Here is a 21312-nt window from a genome sequence, read left to right as displayed (position 1 = left end):
AATACTGGGTTTTAGCAACATGTTGAATAATTGATTTAATGGGTCTATTCTAGTTAGGACAGCGATATGATCCATGGCTTTTGCTGCAACATACTGTACTTACATGCTTATTCTTTTGTAAACTGTCACAGAACCATAAAACTGTAAAATTGGAAGAGTCCCCAAGCTTGTCAATAGCCTGCCAGTGTTTATATTAATTCAGTGTCTCTCCCACAGTGTTCAGTAAGTTTTCCGTTTAATATGCCAGAAGCCACCCAAATATAAAATCCATAAAAATTAAGAACAATGCCAAGTGTTTTTGCTGCTGTGTGCCATCAAGTCATTTCCAGCTTATGGTGACCCCAAGGCCAGCCTATCATGGGGTTATCTTGGCAAGATTTGTTCACAGGGGGGGTGGCCATTGCCTTTCTCCCAGACTAAGGGACTGTGATTTGCTCAAGACACTGACTGGGTTTTCACGGCCAAGCAGAGATTCAAACCCTGTTCTTCCAGAATCTTAGTTCAACACAGAACTGGGTGAGTAACAGCATCCAAGGTTCAGCTTAGAGAGACCTTTGGATATATCCAGGCTACAGTGGGCTGTCACTGTGAGCAACACACCTATCAACCAATAGCCCTGATATGCCTGCGCTAATTATTTTTGCTATTAACTGGGATTCAATGTGGCTTGACAGTTATAATTTAGTCATGTTCTTCCGTGTCTCAAAATTTAGGAGGTTTACATTTAATTACAGTCCGTCCTTGCCTTACGCGGGGGATCCGTTCCGGATCCCTCCGCGTAAGGCGAATTCCGCCTATGCTCGAGCCCCATTGGAAACAATGGGGCTCGTGCGCGGCGGCGCGGCGGCGCGGCGGCGCAGCCACACGTGGGGCGCAATGGGCGCGCGCACCTATTCAATTGAATGGGACGCGCCGCCCCTTCCGCCCTGCGCACGCCCCGCGGCTTGAGCACGTGTGCTCAAGGCCACGTAAGGCGCGCCCGCGTATGGCGCGGGCGGGCTGTATGTTCCCAGTGTGCATGCACATGTGCATGCACATGTGTATGTCTGTGGACATGCATGCAAGCAAGTAAAATCAAGGACGGACGGACAGACGGACGGACGGACGGACAGACAGAGCAGGTCCAACACAAGGTGCTTGTTGCTGTTGCTGTTTGACAATAAACCCCTATTTTATCTTTTTTGCTATAACCATTTTGAATTCCCCAGTTCAGTCTGGAGCAGAGCTGATGCATTGCTAGTTCCCCACAGACTCACCTCCCTGTTACTTTGAGGTGAAGCAAAATCTGTATGGGAAGGATTGTCACACATTCCCTCCACAGTTTACTTGTGAAATTTTCATAACTGGGGACAGCTAGTATCTGTGAGAAATGTCGCTGGTGTTTCTAATAATTGATGGGCCAAATTATCATCCTTGCACAATTACTGGAGCTTCACAGTGCCTACAGATATCACTGGGTGGCAGACAGTGGCACATATGATGAGTAGCTGGACGCATACCTAAAATGCACACGATCCAATCTAATTCTGATAACAAATGGGCTGATGACGCTTTAAATTATCTTCTTTTGCTCTTCATAATCCAGTAAGAAAACAACTAGTTATGAATTTAAGTTTTCACCCTACTGTCAGACAGAAGAAGGCAGTCTAATGTCTAGCTTGTACTAATGTCTGGCCAGCTTTTTTAGGTGCAATGGAGGATCCTGCCCAGTGGGTGTCAGTGTTAGTGGGTGGCGAATCTGCTTTGAGATCCAATCCAAACATTAAAGGAGCTATCAAAGGTTATAAACCCCAATCCACAAAACAGATTCAGCATACTGAAAAACTCCTATAAAGTTTAGACTAAAATTCAGGACATTTTCACTGCTCTACTGATACTGCAGCCAACAGTTGCCACTGCCAATCTTTAAAAATTAATTCACTTGCCAGGCTGGATATTCTGTTGTGACCTCAAGCAGAACAGAAATGGGGAATTCCTCCCCATCTTCGTGACATGAGTTGGTCTGGCCCTTATAAACAGCCTCATAGATGGATGTATCTAATCCACTAGAATGGAAGAGACAGAAGTGTCTTCTACATAGTAGGAATAGAAAGAATGTTAAAAATATTTGAAAAATGGTTAAACAACATGGGTCTCTTTTGGCCCCATGTTTCTCAAGTGTCAACAACAACAACAACAAACAAACAAAACAATGGGCCAAAACAGACAGTCATAAAGGGGAGGCTCTATGCCACCCGTTTGAGCACTGGATCAGGGCCGCAGCAACCACATGCCATAGACTCAATCCAGTGTTTTTTTGGCCCAAAAGCCACTCCTTTTTGGGGTGGAAAAAAGGTGCCCTTTCAATGAAGGTAGCGGCTTTTTGACATTTCTGTGGCACTGTGCGTGTAAACCCTGCACTGCAGAAATGTCGTGACACAGCCTGCCGTGTGACCAGTGGGGCAATGTGACTCAGGCTTGGGGGCAGCCTCGGGGCACGTGCCTTACATACACCATGCCCCCATGCCACCTCGAAGCCGGCATTTTTTGCTGGTCTGTTTTGGCCCCATCTTTCTCAAGTGTCAAGAAACCCCAATTAGAAAAGTGGCAAGAGACCCTGATGAGAAAAATCCTGAAGTGATGACAATCTTCACAGTTCATAATTTATTCTACACAAAATGTGCATGTGGTTGTTTTGCACAACATTTTCTGCACAGAAAATAATACTTCAGTGCAGAAATATTATCTTCTGCATAGAAAATGTTGTTACTTATGAAGTAAATATTTTTTATCTCTGGAGAGTATGCTGTTTTCTATGCAAAAAAAATATTATCTTTGAATTTTGTGCAGAGTAAGACTGGAACTACAACATTTTCTTTGCAGAAAGCACTATTTTGTTTTTGTTTTTTTTACAGAACCTCTTGTTCTCTGTGCAAAAATAAAAATAAAAAAATTACCACATTCAATTTTTAAAAATTTTTTTTTAATTTTATTGTTAAAATACATAATATACATAATATATTACAAAACAATAAAGCATAATACAGTAACAGTACATACAGACAAACATACATAACTAGAAAAGAAAAAACAAAACAAAAAAAAAGAAAACCATAAATTTATCATGACTATACATTAAGCTCTAGTCTTATTATTCTCCTAACAAGAGTTTATGGATCATAATACATATACTGTAATGATAACTATCCTTAATCATTCTTTATCTCTCTCTTTACCTTCAAAGCACCCTATCTTTACCTTCCCTTTTGACTCTTCTTCTACAACCCTCCTTCCTTTAACTCTTCTCTTCTATCTCCTCTTCTCCTACCTACTCTTACCTTCTTTCACTTACCTTACCCATCTCAAATCTACTCTATGATCTTATTATCTTGTCCTTTAAACTCTTCATAGTCAGTTCTATCTTTCTTTTCATTTCACTAGTAGCTTCTTATAACTTCATACAGTGACTTCCTATACCAATCTTGATCCATTATTGTATGTTATGACTTCCTGATCTTTGCCTGTCTATTAGTGGATCCTACATTCCTTATTGTATATAAGTATCCTAGGTGTATATACACTTCATTCTGTAAATTCTATATTCTTTCGTAATTTTAAATTCAAATTAATGAGACAGTTGCAGATTGACCCCATTTTTGTTCAAAAAATTTTATAACCTCGATGCATTCCTCATTTAGTTGGGTTTTTTGTTCATTTCTTAGAGCCATGGTTAACTTATCCATTGCGATTGCCTCATATAACTTAAACATCCAGTCTTCTACTGTTGGGCATTCTTCATTTTTCCATCTTTGAGCATAGCAAACACGTGCCGTGGTTACCATATAAAACAGGATCTTTTCTTCCCTTTTCGACAGTTTGTTGTCAAACATACCCAATAGATACAATTCTGGGATGAAGTTAATTGGTTTCCCTAATATTTGACTAATTTGAGCATTTATCTCTCTCCAATAATTCTTGGCTTTTTTACAAGTCCACCAAAGATGAAAAAAAGTTCCAACTTCTTTTTTACATTTCCATCAGCGATTATTATTTAGTTTGTAGATTTTTGCTAATTTATCTGGTGGAAGATACCAATGATAAAATATCTTATAAAAATTTTCATGTAGTCCTTGAGAAACTGTGAATTTAAAGTTATTTTGCCAAGATTTTTCCCATTGGGATAACTCTATAGGATGTCCTATGTTCCTTTCCCATTTAATCATGTGTTCCTTAACCACTTCTTCTTCCAATTCTTATTTTAATAATAATCTGTATATTTTCCCAATTGAGTTATCTGTGTTATCTACCAATAATTTCCCTAATTCGGAATTTCCTTCTTTAATCATTACCTTTCGTTGTTTTATATCTTCTCTATATCTACTCAGAATTTGTGAGTACGCAAACCAATTAATATTCCAGCCTTCTTTATTCAATTTCTCCTTTGATTTCAAGTTTGTAGTATCTCCACAGTTTTCAATTAAATCTCTATACTTATACCATTTCCCCTCTCAAACCATCTCTTTTCTGTAGAAGGCTTCATGGGGTGTTACCCATCCTTCTATAGTTGGAAACATCCTTCTTTTATATTTATTCCAAATTTTGATTAATGCTTTCCTAATGCAATGTTCCTGAAAACATTTATTTTGCTTGTCTTTTTCATAAATTAAATAGGCATGCCAACCAAAGGACATACCTTCTGCTTCAATTTCACCACATTCAAATTTTGTGAAGAATAAATCCCAGACTGAGAATATGTGATCTCTATCTTTATTTATTTATTTAAGATATTTCTGTATCGCCTCCCAGCCCACAGGTGCTCACAATGCAATACACAAATAAAAACAATTAACACAATACAAAGATAAACATATTTTAAGAAAAAAAATGAAATACTGTTTAAAAAAATTAAAATACCCCAGACTCTACCTTCAATGAGGAGTGTAAGTGAGAACAAATCTGATCAATTTTCCTGCAAAATATATAGCAAACGTGTCGCAAGACTTTCCTGAGGGCTCCTCCTCAGCACTCTGAAGTCTAGGATGTAATAGCTCTTTAACTATCCAGAACAGATGCACTAGACAAGATTGAGCTGATGTAATAGAGGCAAAGAAACAAATATTTGCTGCCCCCATTAGTGTGGAATAGGCTTTAAAATAGACCAAGTACTTCAAAGGCCTCAGCTCCCCAGAAAACTAAGGAGCCCATTCTCTGTACCCAAGTAAAGGACACTTGAAAGTGATTGTGTCAGTTGCCTGAGTCATCTCCCTATTCCACAAAACAATCAGGGCATCAACAGAATCACCAACCATAGCAGCAGAAAAATCCCCCAGAACATTCAGGAATCTTTCTGGACCCATTAGTTTGGAGGAAAACATTTCAATAGCCCCAACCCCAACTCCACACACAGAGATTGGGAATTTTAACAAATCTAAACCCTATCAGGTAGTCATCTATCCATGATGACAGAGTTCTTGCAAACACTTCTACCCACAGACCACTTTCATCTACAATTTTTTTTAAAAAAAATGTCAAGAGTATGGCCTGCTATGTGTCTAAGGCCAGATATTAAGTGAGACAGGCCCATAGTTGCCATGGGAGCCATGGGATGCTGAGCTTGTCCCGATGAAGGTGATTTGGCATGGGTGTTAAAATGCCCAACAGCTGGGGGAGTGCATCAACATCATCTCTAAGACCACCTCTGGCAGCTCATGCAGGGATACACTCAGCCAATTGTGAGGATGGTACACCAACAGAATCCCAATCTTGTCTTGTTGCCCTGCTGTCAGGTTTAAACATTCAGACCTTGGGGCTTGTCAGAGACAGTACTTTAGTACAGGAATAGACCCAAGATATATCATTGCAACTCATCCTCTATGCCCATCAGATCTTGCCTCCTGCTGCACCTGGAACCCTGGTAGGAATAACATAATGCAACCATTTTGGAAGAATTTCTTGCAGCAGGAAGAAAAAATCTAAAATTACAGTGCAGTCTTGCTTTACGTGGGGATCCGTTCGGGACCCCTACCCCCACCCCTGTGTAAGGCAAATACTGCATAAACATGGGTGCACGCACCATTCTCTGTATTTCAGTGCAGCTTCTGTATAAAGTGGAAGCTGCTTATGGCACGCCTGCATATGGAGCGGGCGCGCTGTACTTGTTGCTTCCTTCAAGTTGAAAATCAGCAAATGATTGCATTCCTATTACACAATTGACCATACATATCTGCCCATTGTACTGCTCAATATTGGAAGTCAAGTGCCTGAACTACACCGGCCTAATGAGATGCATAGCCTGGGGAAGACTTTGACTTTGACATCAAACTGCCAACTTCCATTATGAAGCTGCGACGTAAACCAAAGCTGCAACTGAAAGCTCTGCTTAATTATGTACCAGATGCTACAACTGCTAATATCCAGAAGTCATCTGAATGGAAAGTTAGGGAGGAGGAAGTCTCCAGCCCCACCTGTCACAGCTCATCAGAGCTGTCAATGTGATTGAGCAAGAAGTAAGGACGGAAGTACTCAGTCAAAATACTCTGGACAGATGAACATAAAGTGACAGCAGAATAGAAAACCACATCCCACTTTATGACTCCCTTTCAATGTCAAATATCTACAACATCGATCAGGTCTCATCCCTGCACTTACTGATCTTCAGGGAACAAATGTCCTCAATTTATCCATTAGCCCTTTACTCTGCTGCAGCTGCTAATGCTGAAAGAATCCTGATCTGGGACACAGTATTGTCATTGCTAATGTTACATTAAGTCAAGAGAGGGAAATATGTGGCTGTCCAGATGTTGTTGGAGTGCAGCTCATATGACCAGTAGTCACCAGAGCCAATGTAATGGATTGCGGCAGTTGCATTCCCAAATCATCTGGAGGAACACAACTCCACAATCTTGCAATACAGTTAAGCAAGTGACTGTGTTGTAGGTTCATCTTGTGATGTTACTGTAGCATGTGCAGGCTTGCAGCTACATTGGCACAAGCAATTGCATCATGCATTGGAGATGAAATTGTTGCCTAAACAACACTCAGTTTGTGGATTTCATTTTAAAGAATGATACAATTAGGTCTGCACGTACAGATGTAGGTCTTCAAGCAGTACAGTAGTGCTATACATGATCCTTCTTTTTAGCAGTGTGAGGCGATCATTTCAGATAACAAAGAATGAGGGGTGGTGAATTGTGCAAACTTCACCTCAGCCAGGTGGGCCTCCAGCACTCCAAAGACCTATGTACGTTGAAATGGTTATGACATGGTTCTCTGGCACTGGTAAGGACACAAATGACTGGATCTGAGGAGTTTTCAGAGATGGGAATTGTGAGAGATGTCCTAGAATATCACCTGTGCTGTCTTGATACAGGCAGACTTCTAGGATAGGCTTCCCAGAATGCTTGGCTCTGAAGAATGTTGGCCCTCAAAGTCATGCATTTGGGCTGTCATGGCTCTGTGAACAGTACCTGCTATACTCTCGACAGAGCTTGCTGACAGAAATATCTTGCAGCAACAATGACGACAAGAAGTGTATTGATGCAACACTTCTTATTCCACTTCAGGTGGCTGAAGAGCTCAGATTGTTATTGTGACAGATGAATCCACAGAAATGCAATTTATGCTGCAATAATTTAAGCGTGAGAGATCTATATCATTTTTATTTTAATTGGATTCACTAGTTGTCCATTTGGAATCCCCTTATACAGTAAGGTCAGCAATAGTCCACAAAAGCTCATGCAGTCACAAATATTTTAATCTTTAAGGTGCAACTGGATTCTATTGAATTGCTTCAATAACATGGCTACCCCTCTGGAAATTCTTGGAATTAAGGGGACTTAACAGGCTGTTATGTTGGCTGGCTGATGGCAGTGGGTTAAGATTATTTTTAAAATACAAATAAAAATAATGCTAGCCCAGCCTTGTAAATAATCCCACAAAAGTCAATTGTACTCCAGAAACACTGTGGTTATTGGAGCAAGCTTGTTTTTCACTGCTCCAGAGAATAGGATCCAGAACAATGAATGCAAGCTAAAGGAAAAGAGATTCCACCCAAACATTAGGAGGAACCTCCTGACAGCAAGAGCTGTTCTACAGTGGAACTCACTCCCTCGGAGGGTGGTGAAGTCTCCTTCTTAAACAGAGGCTGAATGGTCATCTGTCAGGGATGCTTTGATTGTGAGTTCCTGCATGGCAGAGAGTTGGACTGAGTGGTCCTTGTGGTCTCTTCAAACCATATGATTCTATAATTAATTAAATTTGTCTCTAGTTTAAAAATGCAAACAATTATCTGGACTTATATAGAGTTCAGCACATCATTCAAGTATATGACTGATAGAAGGTTGCCTTGACTATATGACTAATAAAAGGTTGCCTTGACTACAGGCATGTTTTTTTGCAACACTGACATTTGTATGAGAACTTTTGGTGTTTGTGGGGTTATCCGTAGGGCACAGAGCACAGTGTCACTTCACAAAAGAACACCATTTCTTTGAATGATTTCTTTCATCATGGCAGCACATTTTTGGGTAAGCACAAATCACTGTGGTTGCTTATAAAGCTTCCAGGAGGAAACATCAGTTCACATGTGTGGTCTGTCCATGTGAACATGCCTTTAGATCTAGACAGATAGTGACTGTTGTGATCCAAATTAATGTACTGATCCCACAACTATTGCTAAAGCTCGCAGTTGCCTCTTATTCAAAGGAAACATAGCTTCAATAGAGGCAGCCCCCCATTTCCCCAAAATGAACACAGGTGTTTGCCCAAATCAAGTGCAACTAAAAAGATTATTTAAAATTGTTTATGCGAGTAGTGATGTGGTTCAGGATTAATGCAGAAGTGTGTAACATCTCAGGAATAATGCAATTAGTAAATATAATTGTTATTTACAAAATCTAGATCAAGGGTTAGACTCATACGGCCTCTCAAATGTCGTTGAACTGCAACTCTGAGTATATCTCACTGATCTCCAGCAAGTTTTTTTCAAGCTGCAGAGGAGAAGAGGGCATGGGAAGCTCTCCTTCTGTTATATTCCTTAATTAAACATATCTTGGACTCTAAACCAGAGGTGGAAATCATGCAGTTGTCTAGATGTTGTTGGATTGCAAGTCCCATCATTGCTAGCCAACATAGCCAATGGAAATAGGGTTGCCATATCCTGCTTTGTGGACCATTGGGAATGTCCCGTCCCGGGTTGGCAAAAGTCCCGGCAAGGTCTAGCTGCCTTCGATGGAGCTGAGGGGCCTAGCCGGCTCCTCATAAAAGGAGGACTTGGCACGGCAAGGCCCCCTTTCGCAGCTCCACCATCCGTGATGGAGTTGAGAGGCCTAGCCAGCTGGCTAGGCCCCAAAGGAAGATGCCTTGCAGCAAGGCCCCCCTCGGCTCCACCACCTGTGACAAGGCTGCAAGGCCTCCTTCTATGGCCCCGTCGCTTGCGACGAAGCCAAGGAGCCTAGCCAGCTAGGCCCCAAAGAAGGAGGCCTTGTGCCAAGGCCTCCTTCCACAGCCCTGTCGCAGGCAGCAGAGCCGAGGGAGGCCTTGCTGCGGCGAGGCCTCCATCCACGGCCCCGATGCGGGCAGCGGAGCTGAGGGAGGCCTTGCCGCAGCGAGGCCTCCTTCCACAGCTCTGCCGCCTGTGATGGAGCTGAGGGGCCTAGCCAGTTGGCTAGGCCCCATAAAAGGAGCCTTGGCATGGCAAGGCCTCCTTCCGCGGCTCTGGCCCCAAAGAAGGATGCCTTCTTCCGTAGCTCCAGAGAGGCAACTGTGCCAAGGAGTCCTCCGGCTCCAGCGGCTTTCTCCAGCAGCCGCAGATGCATCTCACACTACTGTAATTTCTTTTCTTTTTTTGTATTTGAGGGGGGGGGGGGGAATTTTTTTGTAAATAATGATTTATATTAATTTTTTTATTATTAATGTTTCTGGGTTTTAGTTGATTGTGTCCTCCATTCCATCTTGAATGTCCTACATTTTGGGCAATTTTGTCCTACATTTTGTCCTACATTTTTTCTACGTTTTGTCCCATTTTAGTGGTAGCAGATTATGGCAACCTTAAATGGAAAGGAATTCTAGCAATAGAACAAAATCTAGAGGGCTTCATGATTTCCACTCCTTACCTAAATGTAGCATGAGAAAGCTCAAGCCCTATTCAGGCCCTAGCCTGAAAATGGATGGACTAAAACTGTGATGAGGGCATGAGTTTACAAGTAAAATTTTCACTAGTGTTCCATATGCATTGACTTCTCTTAAGGGCTTCCTGAAGGATGCTGCAAAGGTGAAAGCTTTCATTCATGTGTAGTTGAATGTGGAAATATCTGAGGAGGAGCACATTTGGGCAGAGCCATTAGGGTCAGGATTTACACCTGCCACCTATGCTGGTTTATTCCACCTGTGTTAAGGTAAACCTTTGACTAGAGATCCAGGCGGGTTACAGACCGCCCGTTTGGGGCGGCCTGCACCCGCCCCTTTCCCCACTGTATCGGGGCCTCAGCTGCCAGACCGGCAGCCTCCGAGGCCCCGATCCGCTGCTTTCCAGGCCACGGGGAAGTGGGAAAAGGCCGCTTCCCCGTGGTCTGGAAAGGGGTGTCCTTGGGGCTTCAAGCCCAAAGGACACCCGGCGATGGCAGGGAGAAGGAGAAAGGGGCCACTTGGCCCCTTTCTCCTCTGCGTCGCTGGGCGCAGCCATGTAAAGGCTGCGCCCAGCGACGCAAAGCTGGAAGGAGCTCTGAAACGGAGCTCCTTCCGGGGCCTCAGAAAGGGCGCTCTAGACGCCCTCCCGCAGCCCCACTACATCACAACCGTGCCTCCCCGTTTAGAGGCGGCGTGGTTGTGACATCGTAATGGCGCCCACCGTGTGGAACGGGAGCCGCCATTTTGTACGTGCTGAGCACTTACTAGGGTTGGGGTGTCCCTTCCGGACGCCCCTTTCTAGCCGTAGTACGTGCTGAGCACGTACTTTTATGCCCATCTGTAATGGGCCCCAGTTTCCTATCTTCAAGCTGTGAAATAACATCAATAAGCATGTCTGTTTTCTGACTGGCAGGATCTGCTTTCCTTTTCATTTCTGCCAACTTTGACTGCCCTTTATATCCTGTATATATATCCTGTATATAGTCTTTATATCCTGGATCTCAGCTAACCTAATAAGACTTCTAAAATGCATTAAAATTAAGCAATTAATGGAACAAGAAATATTGCTGTCTTGCTTTCCCCAGGCAAACTTCTGCAATCTGTTTTATTATCAACACATCTGCAGTGTTTGAACTACAAGCAACCCCTTTGATATATGCTCATTTAACCTCCCTGGGATCAGTATTAATCTCAAAGAAAAGATTAACTAAAAGGTCTTCATTAAACTGAACAGCACAATAGGAACAAAATGAGAACGTTCCCCTGTACTTTAATAAGAATGAAAAATAAGGCTGCAGTTTATCCTCAGTCAACATTAATATCATGCCCAAAGCAATTCTCTATAAAGAAGGTTTCAAAACATGATAGAAGTAAAGACCAATATATAGTATATTCAATCAAAATGGATATTAATATAGTGTATGGTTCACCATCATAATTCTAGATACTTATCTGTATCAGAAGTTGTGGCTTATGTCTAACAATGACCTAAACATTCTGTAACCCATGAAACTGAAAGCAGCCCACCAGCCATATATTATGGCTGGACAACATGACAGTGTTCCTGTTTTTGCACTCTTGGGGAGTCATTGAAACAAGGCAGTTTATGACTATAATGCAAGTGCTCCATTTTTGCATAGGTTGATCCCATGTGATATTAATTTAAAGGGAAAATATATGCTAGCTTCAGAGGTAGCAGTAAAAGACAAGTGTGTATGTGTGTGCATATCAATGTGTCTGTTTCACATAAGTCATCCTGCATGCCTCCAACTTTGCACAGATGAAAACACATATGGCCAATAACATCAGTGTTGCCAAGATGGCAAAGACTGTTAATGAGGATTGTTAATGACTGGACACAATCCAAGAGAGGCTGCAGCAGACTGCTTTTGCCTGAGACTCCTGGGAAGGACAAGATTCTGCCTTCTCCTCCCCACTCCTTCCAGTAGGTTAATAAAGTGCACACTATTTTGAATGTTGAACACAAGTTAGCAGCAATTGGAGCAAGATGAAAACAAGTGGGGCGTGGCAGGAATAGAATAAAACTGGGATATTTTAAAGTCAGATGAAATGGTGGGATGAGTGATATTTAGCTGGGACTGTCCCTCCCAGTTCAGGACTATTGGAGGGTATGATACTGCTGCCATTAACATTAACCAATTTTCTGTAGCATATAAATTAAAAAAAATGTTTAAACAAAGCAACCTACACCATGTGCTGTCATCTAAGTGGTTGTTAATGTTAACATTTCACAGCATCTTTCAAGGTGGCTAGATCAAACAAAAAGGAGACAAAAGGGGTACATAACATGACTAAGGCTTTCTGTCTCAGGGGCTCTCCAAAATGAACTTCTGCATCTCCATCCATAATGACATATAGAAATCACCATGAGCTTCAATGACTTGGAAAGATATCCCAAAGTTCAATTACAGACATTTCAGAAGGAAGAGATTCTAGTAGCATCAGATGCTTTCACTATCCCCAACACAGATCCATAATGTTTAGACTGATACGGCTGGAGATATTTAGCCATTTGTTTGTATAGGTTCAGGGTGCTCTTTATTCATATGTTTTTAAGTTGAAATTGTAATTTTATTTTGTATAATGCTTTATTACTTAATTGTTGCATCAACATAATGAATGTGCTGTTAGATGAGAATTCTTGCCATATTTCAGATAGCCCAGTTATTATGGATCCATAATATTTCCTTTCCTCCATAATATAAATTTATTGTAATAAAACCCTCACATAAAAGATAGAAAAAGAAAGGTGGGGAAAGGAGGGAAGTAGTACTGTATAACTCAAGCGAAAGATTCATGTATTTTATGACCTCATTGTGTAGGTGGGTTAAGCTATTTGGCCCTATTTTTTCTTTTTCCAGTAAAATGTCACTGACTTCATTGAGTATTAGGGTGGAAAGTCAACAGTAATAACTTAGAACCAGGTAAGCTTCAGATAAAGTATTGGTACTGGCAGCTTTCAGTTTCATTTTATGCTGAAAGTAGCATACCTGTATTTGAGCTGAAGCCATTGCCACACAGCAAACAAAACAGAATGTTGCCTCTGTAATGGTAACCCACTCTCTTTTCCCTTCACCCTCAAAATACTTCTATTCAAAGAGAGGGTAATATAACTTTGTTCACTGTCATCACTCCATAGCCAATCAGACACACTTCTGGGCAATGAAATTTCATCACATCCATTTGGGATTCCTGACAGGATGGGATTCCTGATAGGTTAGAAGCATGCAAGGATGACCCAGCCTGAAGGAAAGGAACATTACAGAGATTACACTAATGTGGAAATAGAACATCAATTCAGAGGCTGCAAACACTTGAAAACAACCACATAAAAAGGGAAGATTAATTCTTCTTTGCCCAAGAGTTTTGCATCGCTGAAAGAAGCACCAGGAAAATAAAACTGAAATTGAACTGTGTTGAATTTCTACAGTTAATAACATTCCTTTTAACTGCAGAAATTCAACACAGTTCATATGTCAGTGCATGGCTATATTATTTTTACGCCTTCTTTCCAAAGTGGCTGTGTTCTCAAAATATACAGCATCATTGTTGTTGTTATTATTGCTGTTTTGCATGACATAGGAAAGTCAAAGGCGCCACTTCCCCCAATTAAATCAGACTATAGGTTTTCTCCCCCATGTTGTTATTGGAGTTCTTACTGATGCTGAAATAAGTCCAACATTAATCTATCCAAAGTACATATTAAGTCATGTCTACAAGGAATCTTGAGTAGGTGAGGTCTTGCTGCACCTGCATAAGGAGTGGGGAAAGTGTTCTGTATAGTAGAAGCAAATGTAGCTCCATACCTAATTTTGAACGCTCGAGAATAACTCAACCAGCCCATTTAAAAAATTCTGGGTTGATTTTCAGTTGATTTTTCATGCAATATCACACCAAACCAACGTGAAACTATGTGCAAACATGGCAATTTCACCCACACAGAGGCCTTGAAAATGAAAGAAAACACCCCAAATAATTGCCCCCCCCCCCTCCAAATGGGCACAAATGGTGGCTGGAAGTGATATCATCCATTACATTCACAGGTGACCAATACTAATACTATGGGCCCTTTGTATCCACTGGGATTTGGTTTCAAGGTCCCATTAAATACAGTAGCATAGTAAAATGGTGTCCCTTGTATAAAATGGCAAAATTAAGGTTTGTGCTTTGGAATTTATATATTTTTTAAATATTTTCAAGCCATGGATGCTTGAATCCGTGGATAAACAATCTGTGGATAAATATAATTATGTGGATAAAAGGGCTGACTGTACATACTATTTTCCTGCATTGCAAACTGAAGAGATCACAGAGTCACAATGAATAACAAAATCAACACAGAACATATGTGGTGCATAACTTCATGGCATTTAAGGGCCAACACTGACAGAACACAATCCACCCCTCTTGGTCTGCATATGCACTGCAGAAATAATACAGTTTGATACCACTTTTACTGCCATGGTTCAATGCTATGAAATCCTGGGATTTGTAGTTTGTTGTGGCATCTGAGTTCTCTGACAAGGCTAAATATCTCACAAAACTACAAATCCCAGAATGGGATAGCATTGAGCCATGGCAATATTGAGGAGGGAGCTAGCTTGTTTTCTGCTGCTCCAGAGACAAGGACCAGGAGCAATTGATGCAAGCTGCAGGAAAAGAGATTCCACCTCAACATTAGGAGGAACTCCTGACAGTAAGGGCTGTTCGACAGTGGAACAAACTCCTTCGGACCTTCCTTAGAGGTCTTTAAACTGAGGCTGGATGGCCATCTGTCAGGGATGCTTTGATTGAAATTTCCTGCATGGCAGGGGGTTGGACTGGATGGCCCTTGCGGTCTCTTCCAACTCTATGATTCTATGATTCAAACTGCATTATTTTAGTTAAGGCTTATTTTCTATTTCAGTCAAGGTTTAGGTCACAGCATGGTCACTCTGTGGAATAAACTATGTAAGGATGGGGGGAGGGAGGTTCACTAAAAGCAGGCACAGACTCTACCCTATTTCAGTGTGCAATAGCCTAGACTGCAACCCCACTGCAGTCTCTAGAACCTAAAGTCAAAGCCAGCACTTGGCCTGCTCTACACTACAGAAATAATGCAATTTGACATCCCTTTAATTGCCATTGCTCAATACTATGGAACTCTGGGATTTGTAGTTTGGTGAGATATTTAGCCTTTTCTGCCAGAGAGCTCAGGTGACACAACACAGAGCCTTGGTGGCGCAGTGGTTAAATGCCTGTACTGCAGCCATTCACTCAAAACCACAAGGTTGCGAGTTCAAGACCAGCAAAAGGGCCCAAGCTCGACTCAGGCTTGCATCCTTCTGAGGTCGCTAAAATGAGTACCCAGACCGTTGTGAGCAAATAAACTTACTTGCTAATTAGCTTACTTGCTGTTCACCGCTACGATCTTTGGAATAGCGGTATATAAATAAAACAAATTATAATTATTATTATTATTACAACACACAATAAGTTCCAGGATTCCACAGGATGCAGCCATGACAGTTAAAGCAGTGTCAAATTGCATTAATTCTACAGTGTGGCAGCAGCCTTCCTCTATAGAATTACAAGAAGGTAAAACTACAGTATAGACTATTTCAGGTTTATACGTGACAAGAGCTATTTAGAGAGCTAAAGTGTGATGTAGTGGTTCAAATCCCCACTAAGCCATGGAAACCTGTAGGGTGAACTTGGGGAAGTCATTCTCTCTCAGCCTCAGAAGAAGGGAAAAGCAAACTCCCTCCAAACAAATCTTGTCTCCCCCATACCTGCCAAAAAACAAACAAACCCATTTTCATGTTGCTGTAAGTTGCATAGGTTCATGTTGCTGTAAGTTGAAAGTGACTTGAAGGTACACAACAACAAGAACAACAAGAGCTATTTAATTATAATACTGTAATAATTACATTTATTGAAATATGTAAAGCTCAATACCAAGGAGGCCACCTGCATGGTTCTTGCCCCATCCCCTTTTATCCTCAGAACAACCCTGTTAAGATTAGACTGAGAGGCATAGGTCTGTTCATCAGTGAGTGTCATGTTACAGAACAGCCCTGCTCATTCTTGAGCTGCTTAGGATGGAGACCTTTCTCTTTCATTTCACTGTGTTATGGGTTGTTGTTGTTGACTTGTTGTTGTTGTTAACTGCCCTTGAGTCGATTTTAATTCATGGCAACCCTATGGATGAGACATCTCCAAGATCCTCTGTCCTCCACTGCTCTCCTTAATTCCCGCAACCCCAAACCTATGACCTCCTTATTAGAGTCCATCCATCTAGTATGTGGCCCTCCTCTCTTCCTACTTTCGTCCTCCTTTCCCAGCATTATTGTCTTTTCCAACAAGTCCTTCCTTCTCATGATGTGTCCGAAGTATGACAACCTCAGTTTGGCCATCTTGGCTTCCAGGAAGGTTTCTGGCTCAATCTGCTCTAGGACCCACTTGCTTGTCTTTTTGGCTGTTCATGGGATCCTCAGCACTCTTCTCCAGCACCACATCTCAAATGAATTGATTTTCTTCCTATCTTCTTTCTTAACTGTCCAGCTCTCACATCCATAAAGGGTAAATGGCTTGTATGGTTCTAACTTCTGTGCTTGGTTATATATCTCTGCATTTTAGAATCTTTTCTAGTTCTTTCATAGCCCCCCCCCCCCTTAATCTTCTTCCGGTTTTCTGACTGCAGTCCCCATTTCTATCAATGTTTGATCTCGGATATGGGAATTCTTTTACTATTTCTATTTCTTCATTGTCTAGGTTGAACTTCTGAAGGTTCTTGGTGATAATTATTTTTCTTTTCTTTATGTTCAACATTAACCCTACCTTTGCACTTTCTTCTTTGATCTTCCTTAGTAGGTGTTCCCGGTCTATGAGGTTTTCTGATAGTACTATGGTGTCATCTGCATATCTTAGATTGTTGATATTCCTTCCTCCTATTTTTCACACTTGCTTCTGTGTTCAAGCCTGCTTTTCTTTTAATATGAACTTCATCCACTGACTGTATTGTTTCATTTCTTACCCTACTGGTGGTTCAGTATCACTCCTTCTTGCCTAGAGTCAGTTCACTTTTGCTGGCTTCACCCACAGTGAACACCCCCATGAACTATACAGCCTTTTACACAGGCAGGACAGAATTCAACAGTAAAGGCTTCCACTTGTCCATTTGTATCAGAGACCTCCCTTGGCTGATAGGGGAGCAGGGATGGCAAGACCATGCTTGACACATACTATGTAATCTTTGTTGGTTAGCTTGTTTTGCTTACCTGCACATGTCTCTCCATCATAGGTTTCACACACCCACTCATGACATTCGCAAAGTGGACCATAGTATTTTCCTGGCTCAGTCACTTGGCAGATGCAGACCCCACAGTCACACTGGCCTCTGCCACTGCAAAGATTTCCACCTGGGAATCGACATCTGCGTTCTGACTCAGAGGAGGACAATTTGCAAGACAAGGCTGTTCCCAAACCACTCCTGCAGGAATACAAACGTCAGTTTTTAAAACAACAATAACAAACAAAGCTGTAGAACTTAGTTGCTCCATTGCCCCATATGTCAAATTATTCTAAATATTATTTAGGGGCTAAACTGGTGGTGCAGTGGTTAAATGCCTGTACTGCAGCCATTCACTCAAGACCACAAGGTTGCGAGTTCAAGACCAGCAAAAGGGCCCAAGCTCGACTCAGGCTTGCATCCTTCCGAGGTCGCTAAAATGAGTACCCAGACTGTTGGGGGCTAATTAGCTTACTTGCTAATTAGCTTACTTGCTGTTCACCGCTATGATCTTTGGAATAGCGGTATATAAATAAAACAAATTATTATTATTATTATTATCTAAGTGGTCAGGCAGACCAGCAGCTTGGAGCAGCCTCTGGCCACTCCCCACCCCCAGTTTTTCCCCTATAAGAACGAGACCGCAGTAACCAAACACAACAATCCCAAAGGGTCCACCTTAGGTGACTGTGGCATGACTGCAGCCCAGTCTGGGGGCATGCGTCATCTGTAGGCCACGCCCCTGGATGAGACCAAAGCTGGTGCTTTTGGGCCATGTTTCATGCCTCGTTGTTCCTGGTCAGTTGAAAGGCAAATCAGAGAAGAGGGATTCAGCATGTGCCAGATGAAGTTAGACTCTCTCTGAAATCTCAAGCTTGTAACTCCTGGACTCAGCCTTGAGCCAGGATGTCCAGGTTCAGTGATGGCCAAGTGTGTATTTGCACAGTGTGACAGATGGCTATGGTGGCACATTCCTTGGTTATATCCTGTTTGGGCTACTGTAACACACTCAGTGGGGGGATACCTTTGCATATCATGTGGAAACTTCATTCTACCTGGGTATGGAGATGATAGCAGCTAGTTATAGACAATATATAGGCTAGTTGGTTACTGTTTTGTTTCTAGACACAACTCAAATAATAAGTTATGATATAAAATTCTAAATGGCTTAGGTCCAGACTATCTGAAAGTCTGCATGTCCCTATATTAACCTGTCTGAGTCTTAAGATCCTAGAAGGAAGGCTTTCTCTCAGATCCAGTACTGTCACAGACCTGTCTGGCAAGAGCACAGGTGGTTGCTACTAGGTAACTGCTACTAGCCTGTGAGATTTTCTTCCATCAGAGGCAAAGCTGTTCTCCTTTCGCTGGCAAGTAATGACCTTTTTATTTAAACAAGCATTTAATGATTAATTGGTTTTCTTATGTGGTGTGGTTGCTGTATTTTTACCTTTACTGTTAGTTTTCTAAATGATTTTATGGTGTTTTTTTTAAAAATATATAAATTTTAAAAATATAAATTAATGGTGTTTTAATACAATAGCTTGTTTAACAGTTTTAACTTTTTACCAATAGTTTTTTTCAGCTTTACCATGTAATAACTTTTGTAAACTGTCTTGGGTCTCATGTTGGGACAAAGGTGGATGACAAATTAAATAAATAAACAAATGCACCTATTTTACTGGACATGATTTTGAAAAAAACCCACAAAATGTATATAATTGAGACACTGACCAGGAATAACTTAGATGCCTACATTTAATTAAGAATGACTTATAGCTCTTAAATTTGCATCAAGATGCTAAGTATTTCTCTTAAAATTAAATTTGAAACTGTACAAAGTGAATGAGTAAATACCTTGCAACATATTATTTATTACAGAGATATGCTGCCCAAGGATGCTTAGAAGATATTGCGGGTTGATGACCTTATTTTACCCTTACAACAATCCTTTGAGGTAGGTTGGACCAGATATGGATCAGATTTACATGCTCATAGAAAGTGCAAATGAAGATGTAGACCCAAGTCTCCTCAATCCAAATCCTAGGGCCTTTTTACACAGAACAGTTACAGCACTATTATTCTACTTTAACTGCCATGATAACATCCTGTGGATTCTTGGTATTTGCAGTTCAGGGAGGATTACATAGAATTCTAAACCAGCAAGCTCCAATCTTTCACTGAACTACAAACCCCAGGATTTCACAGGATGCTGCCAAGGCAGTTAAAGTGGAATCATGGTGCTATAAACCGGTAGAGTACAAAGACTCATAAATAATTGTTTCAAGCTCTGGCACATCAGATGACATTCAAGATATGTGCTCCATCAGTTAGCAAACCCACATCAGACTCAGGATTTTTACTTATTTTTCTTTGTTTCAGTCTAGAGCTAATATTTGTTTCCTTGGGGCAAAGGAAGAGAGCAGGATTCCAAATGCCAGACCACAGTATACTCAACACTTTGCAACAGAATACTATGCACCTTAATTTGAATTTATAACTGTGGTGGGAATGTGTAAATCTTCTTATTGGCTTTCGTAGATTGAGGCTAAAAGCTATCCAAGTTACTAGAACTAGATTTCTGCAAAGTGACTTTCTCTGGGACCATGTGTACAAGAGGAACTGGGTGACATGAGTATGTAGAGAGATCTTGTAGCATTGGGTATTGCTCAGATACAGAAGTAGACTGTAGTCTGTGAAAGTTCATGCTGCCAACTTCTTTTTTTCAGTTAGTCTCAAAGGTGCTACAAGGTCTCACAACATACCGATTCTACAACACGGCTATATCTTTGAATTCTACCACTATGGGTGACATGAATACAGTGGAACCTCGGGATACGAAATACCCAGGTTACGAAATTTTCGGGATACGAAAAAATCCCATTGGAAAACATTGTTCCGGGTTACGAAAGTTTTTTCGGGTTACGAAAAAACTTTTGGTGCTTTTCGGCGCGATTTCACACGGAATCGCGGCTTTTCCCCATTAGCGCCTATGGGAATTCGGCTTGCGAAAGCCTTTCGGGTTACGAAATTGACAGCGGAACGAATTAATTTCGTAACCCGGGGCACCACTGTATACTGCGAATTAACACCATTTGACTAAAACTTATTGTGAACCCAGAAAAACAGAATCAATAAATGTCCCAGAGAATTCATCTTACCCTTATTAGGGCCAAGCTCAAAATTCAAAACACATTTCTGCCTAATCCCTCTGCACTAGGGCAGTTTATGTATTGTGCACATCTGTGGTTCCCTGTCAAAATGCAAATTATGTCTAAAAGAATGTCTGCACTCAGACATTATTATTCTTTTTGCTTAATTTAACCAAGGCAAACAGCACATTGATGAAGGGGGGGGGGGACTCACACACACCTCTTCATGCAACTTTCTTGCTGCAACCTGTTGCCCAGACCTTGTAAAGCTAATTGCTTAACAAAACAGCGACGCTTACCTCAGGGACAAGGAGAAACTTTGGGGAACTTCTGGCAGCAGGATGAACAGTGAAGATGGGACCAGAAGCAGCACTATGCTGAGCAGCCCCTGTATGGACATGATGAGATCTCAGGACAGCTGTAAATGAAGAGTTCAGCTAGAGAGTCCAAAATCCAGGCAGACTCAGTAGGCTTGCAGAGTTTTGAGCTGGTCAAAACCAGCTCTTTCTCTCTATGCTCCACCAAGTGCCTTTGATTAGCTGCCTGGAAGCTGGATTTGGGCAGCATCCTGGAAGGAAAGGCTGGTGCCAAACCCCAAAGTTTACAGTCTAGGCAGGGAAGTAATTAGAAACAGTTGTATGGCCAGATGGTTTATTTTGACATAATAAAGTATCCTGTTCACAGTTTTGAGCAAACGATCCTGTTCTTGAAAGACAGGCATGGTAAGCCTTTGAAGAAAAGTACACTTGTGTGAACTTTGATTAATGG

At 41.5% G+C, this 21312-nt stretch overlaps 1 protein-coding gene across 1 annotated transcript in view; it reads right to left on the bottom strand.

Moving 5' to 3' along the window:
- The window catches only part of ITGBL1 (integrin subunit beta like 1), a 194528-nt gene extending 173584 nt beyond the window's left edge, over positions 1-20944 (bottom strand). The window contains exons 1-2 of the mRNA XM_089507987.1: positions 20844-20944; positions 17385-17596 (exon numbers count right to left, since the gene is read on the bottom strand). Of these exons, the coding sequence (XP_089364113.1) occupies positions 17385-17596; positions 20844-20944 (313 nt within the window). The remainder of the gene's footprint in view (positions 1-17384; positions 17597-20843) is intronic.
- Positions 20945-21312: the final 368 nt, after the last annotated feature.

This window comes from Sceloporus occidentalis, unplaced genomic scaffold (assembly GCF_023333645.1).
Source record: "Sceloporus occidentalis isolate IW3139 unplaced genomic scaffold, rSceOcc1.0.p SCAF_2, whole genome shotgun sequence".
NCBI lineage: Eukaryota > Metazoa > Chordata > Lepidosauria > Squamata > Phrynosomatidae > Sceloporus > Sceloporus occidentalis.
This window is presented reverse-complemented; position numbering and strand designations above follow the sequence as displayed.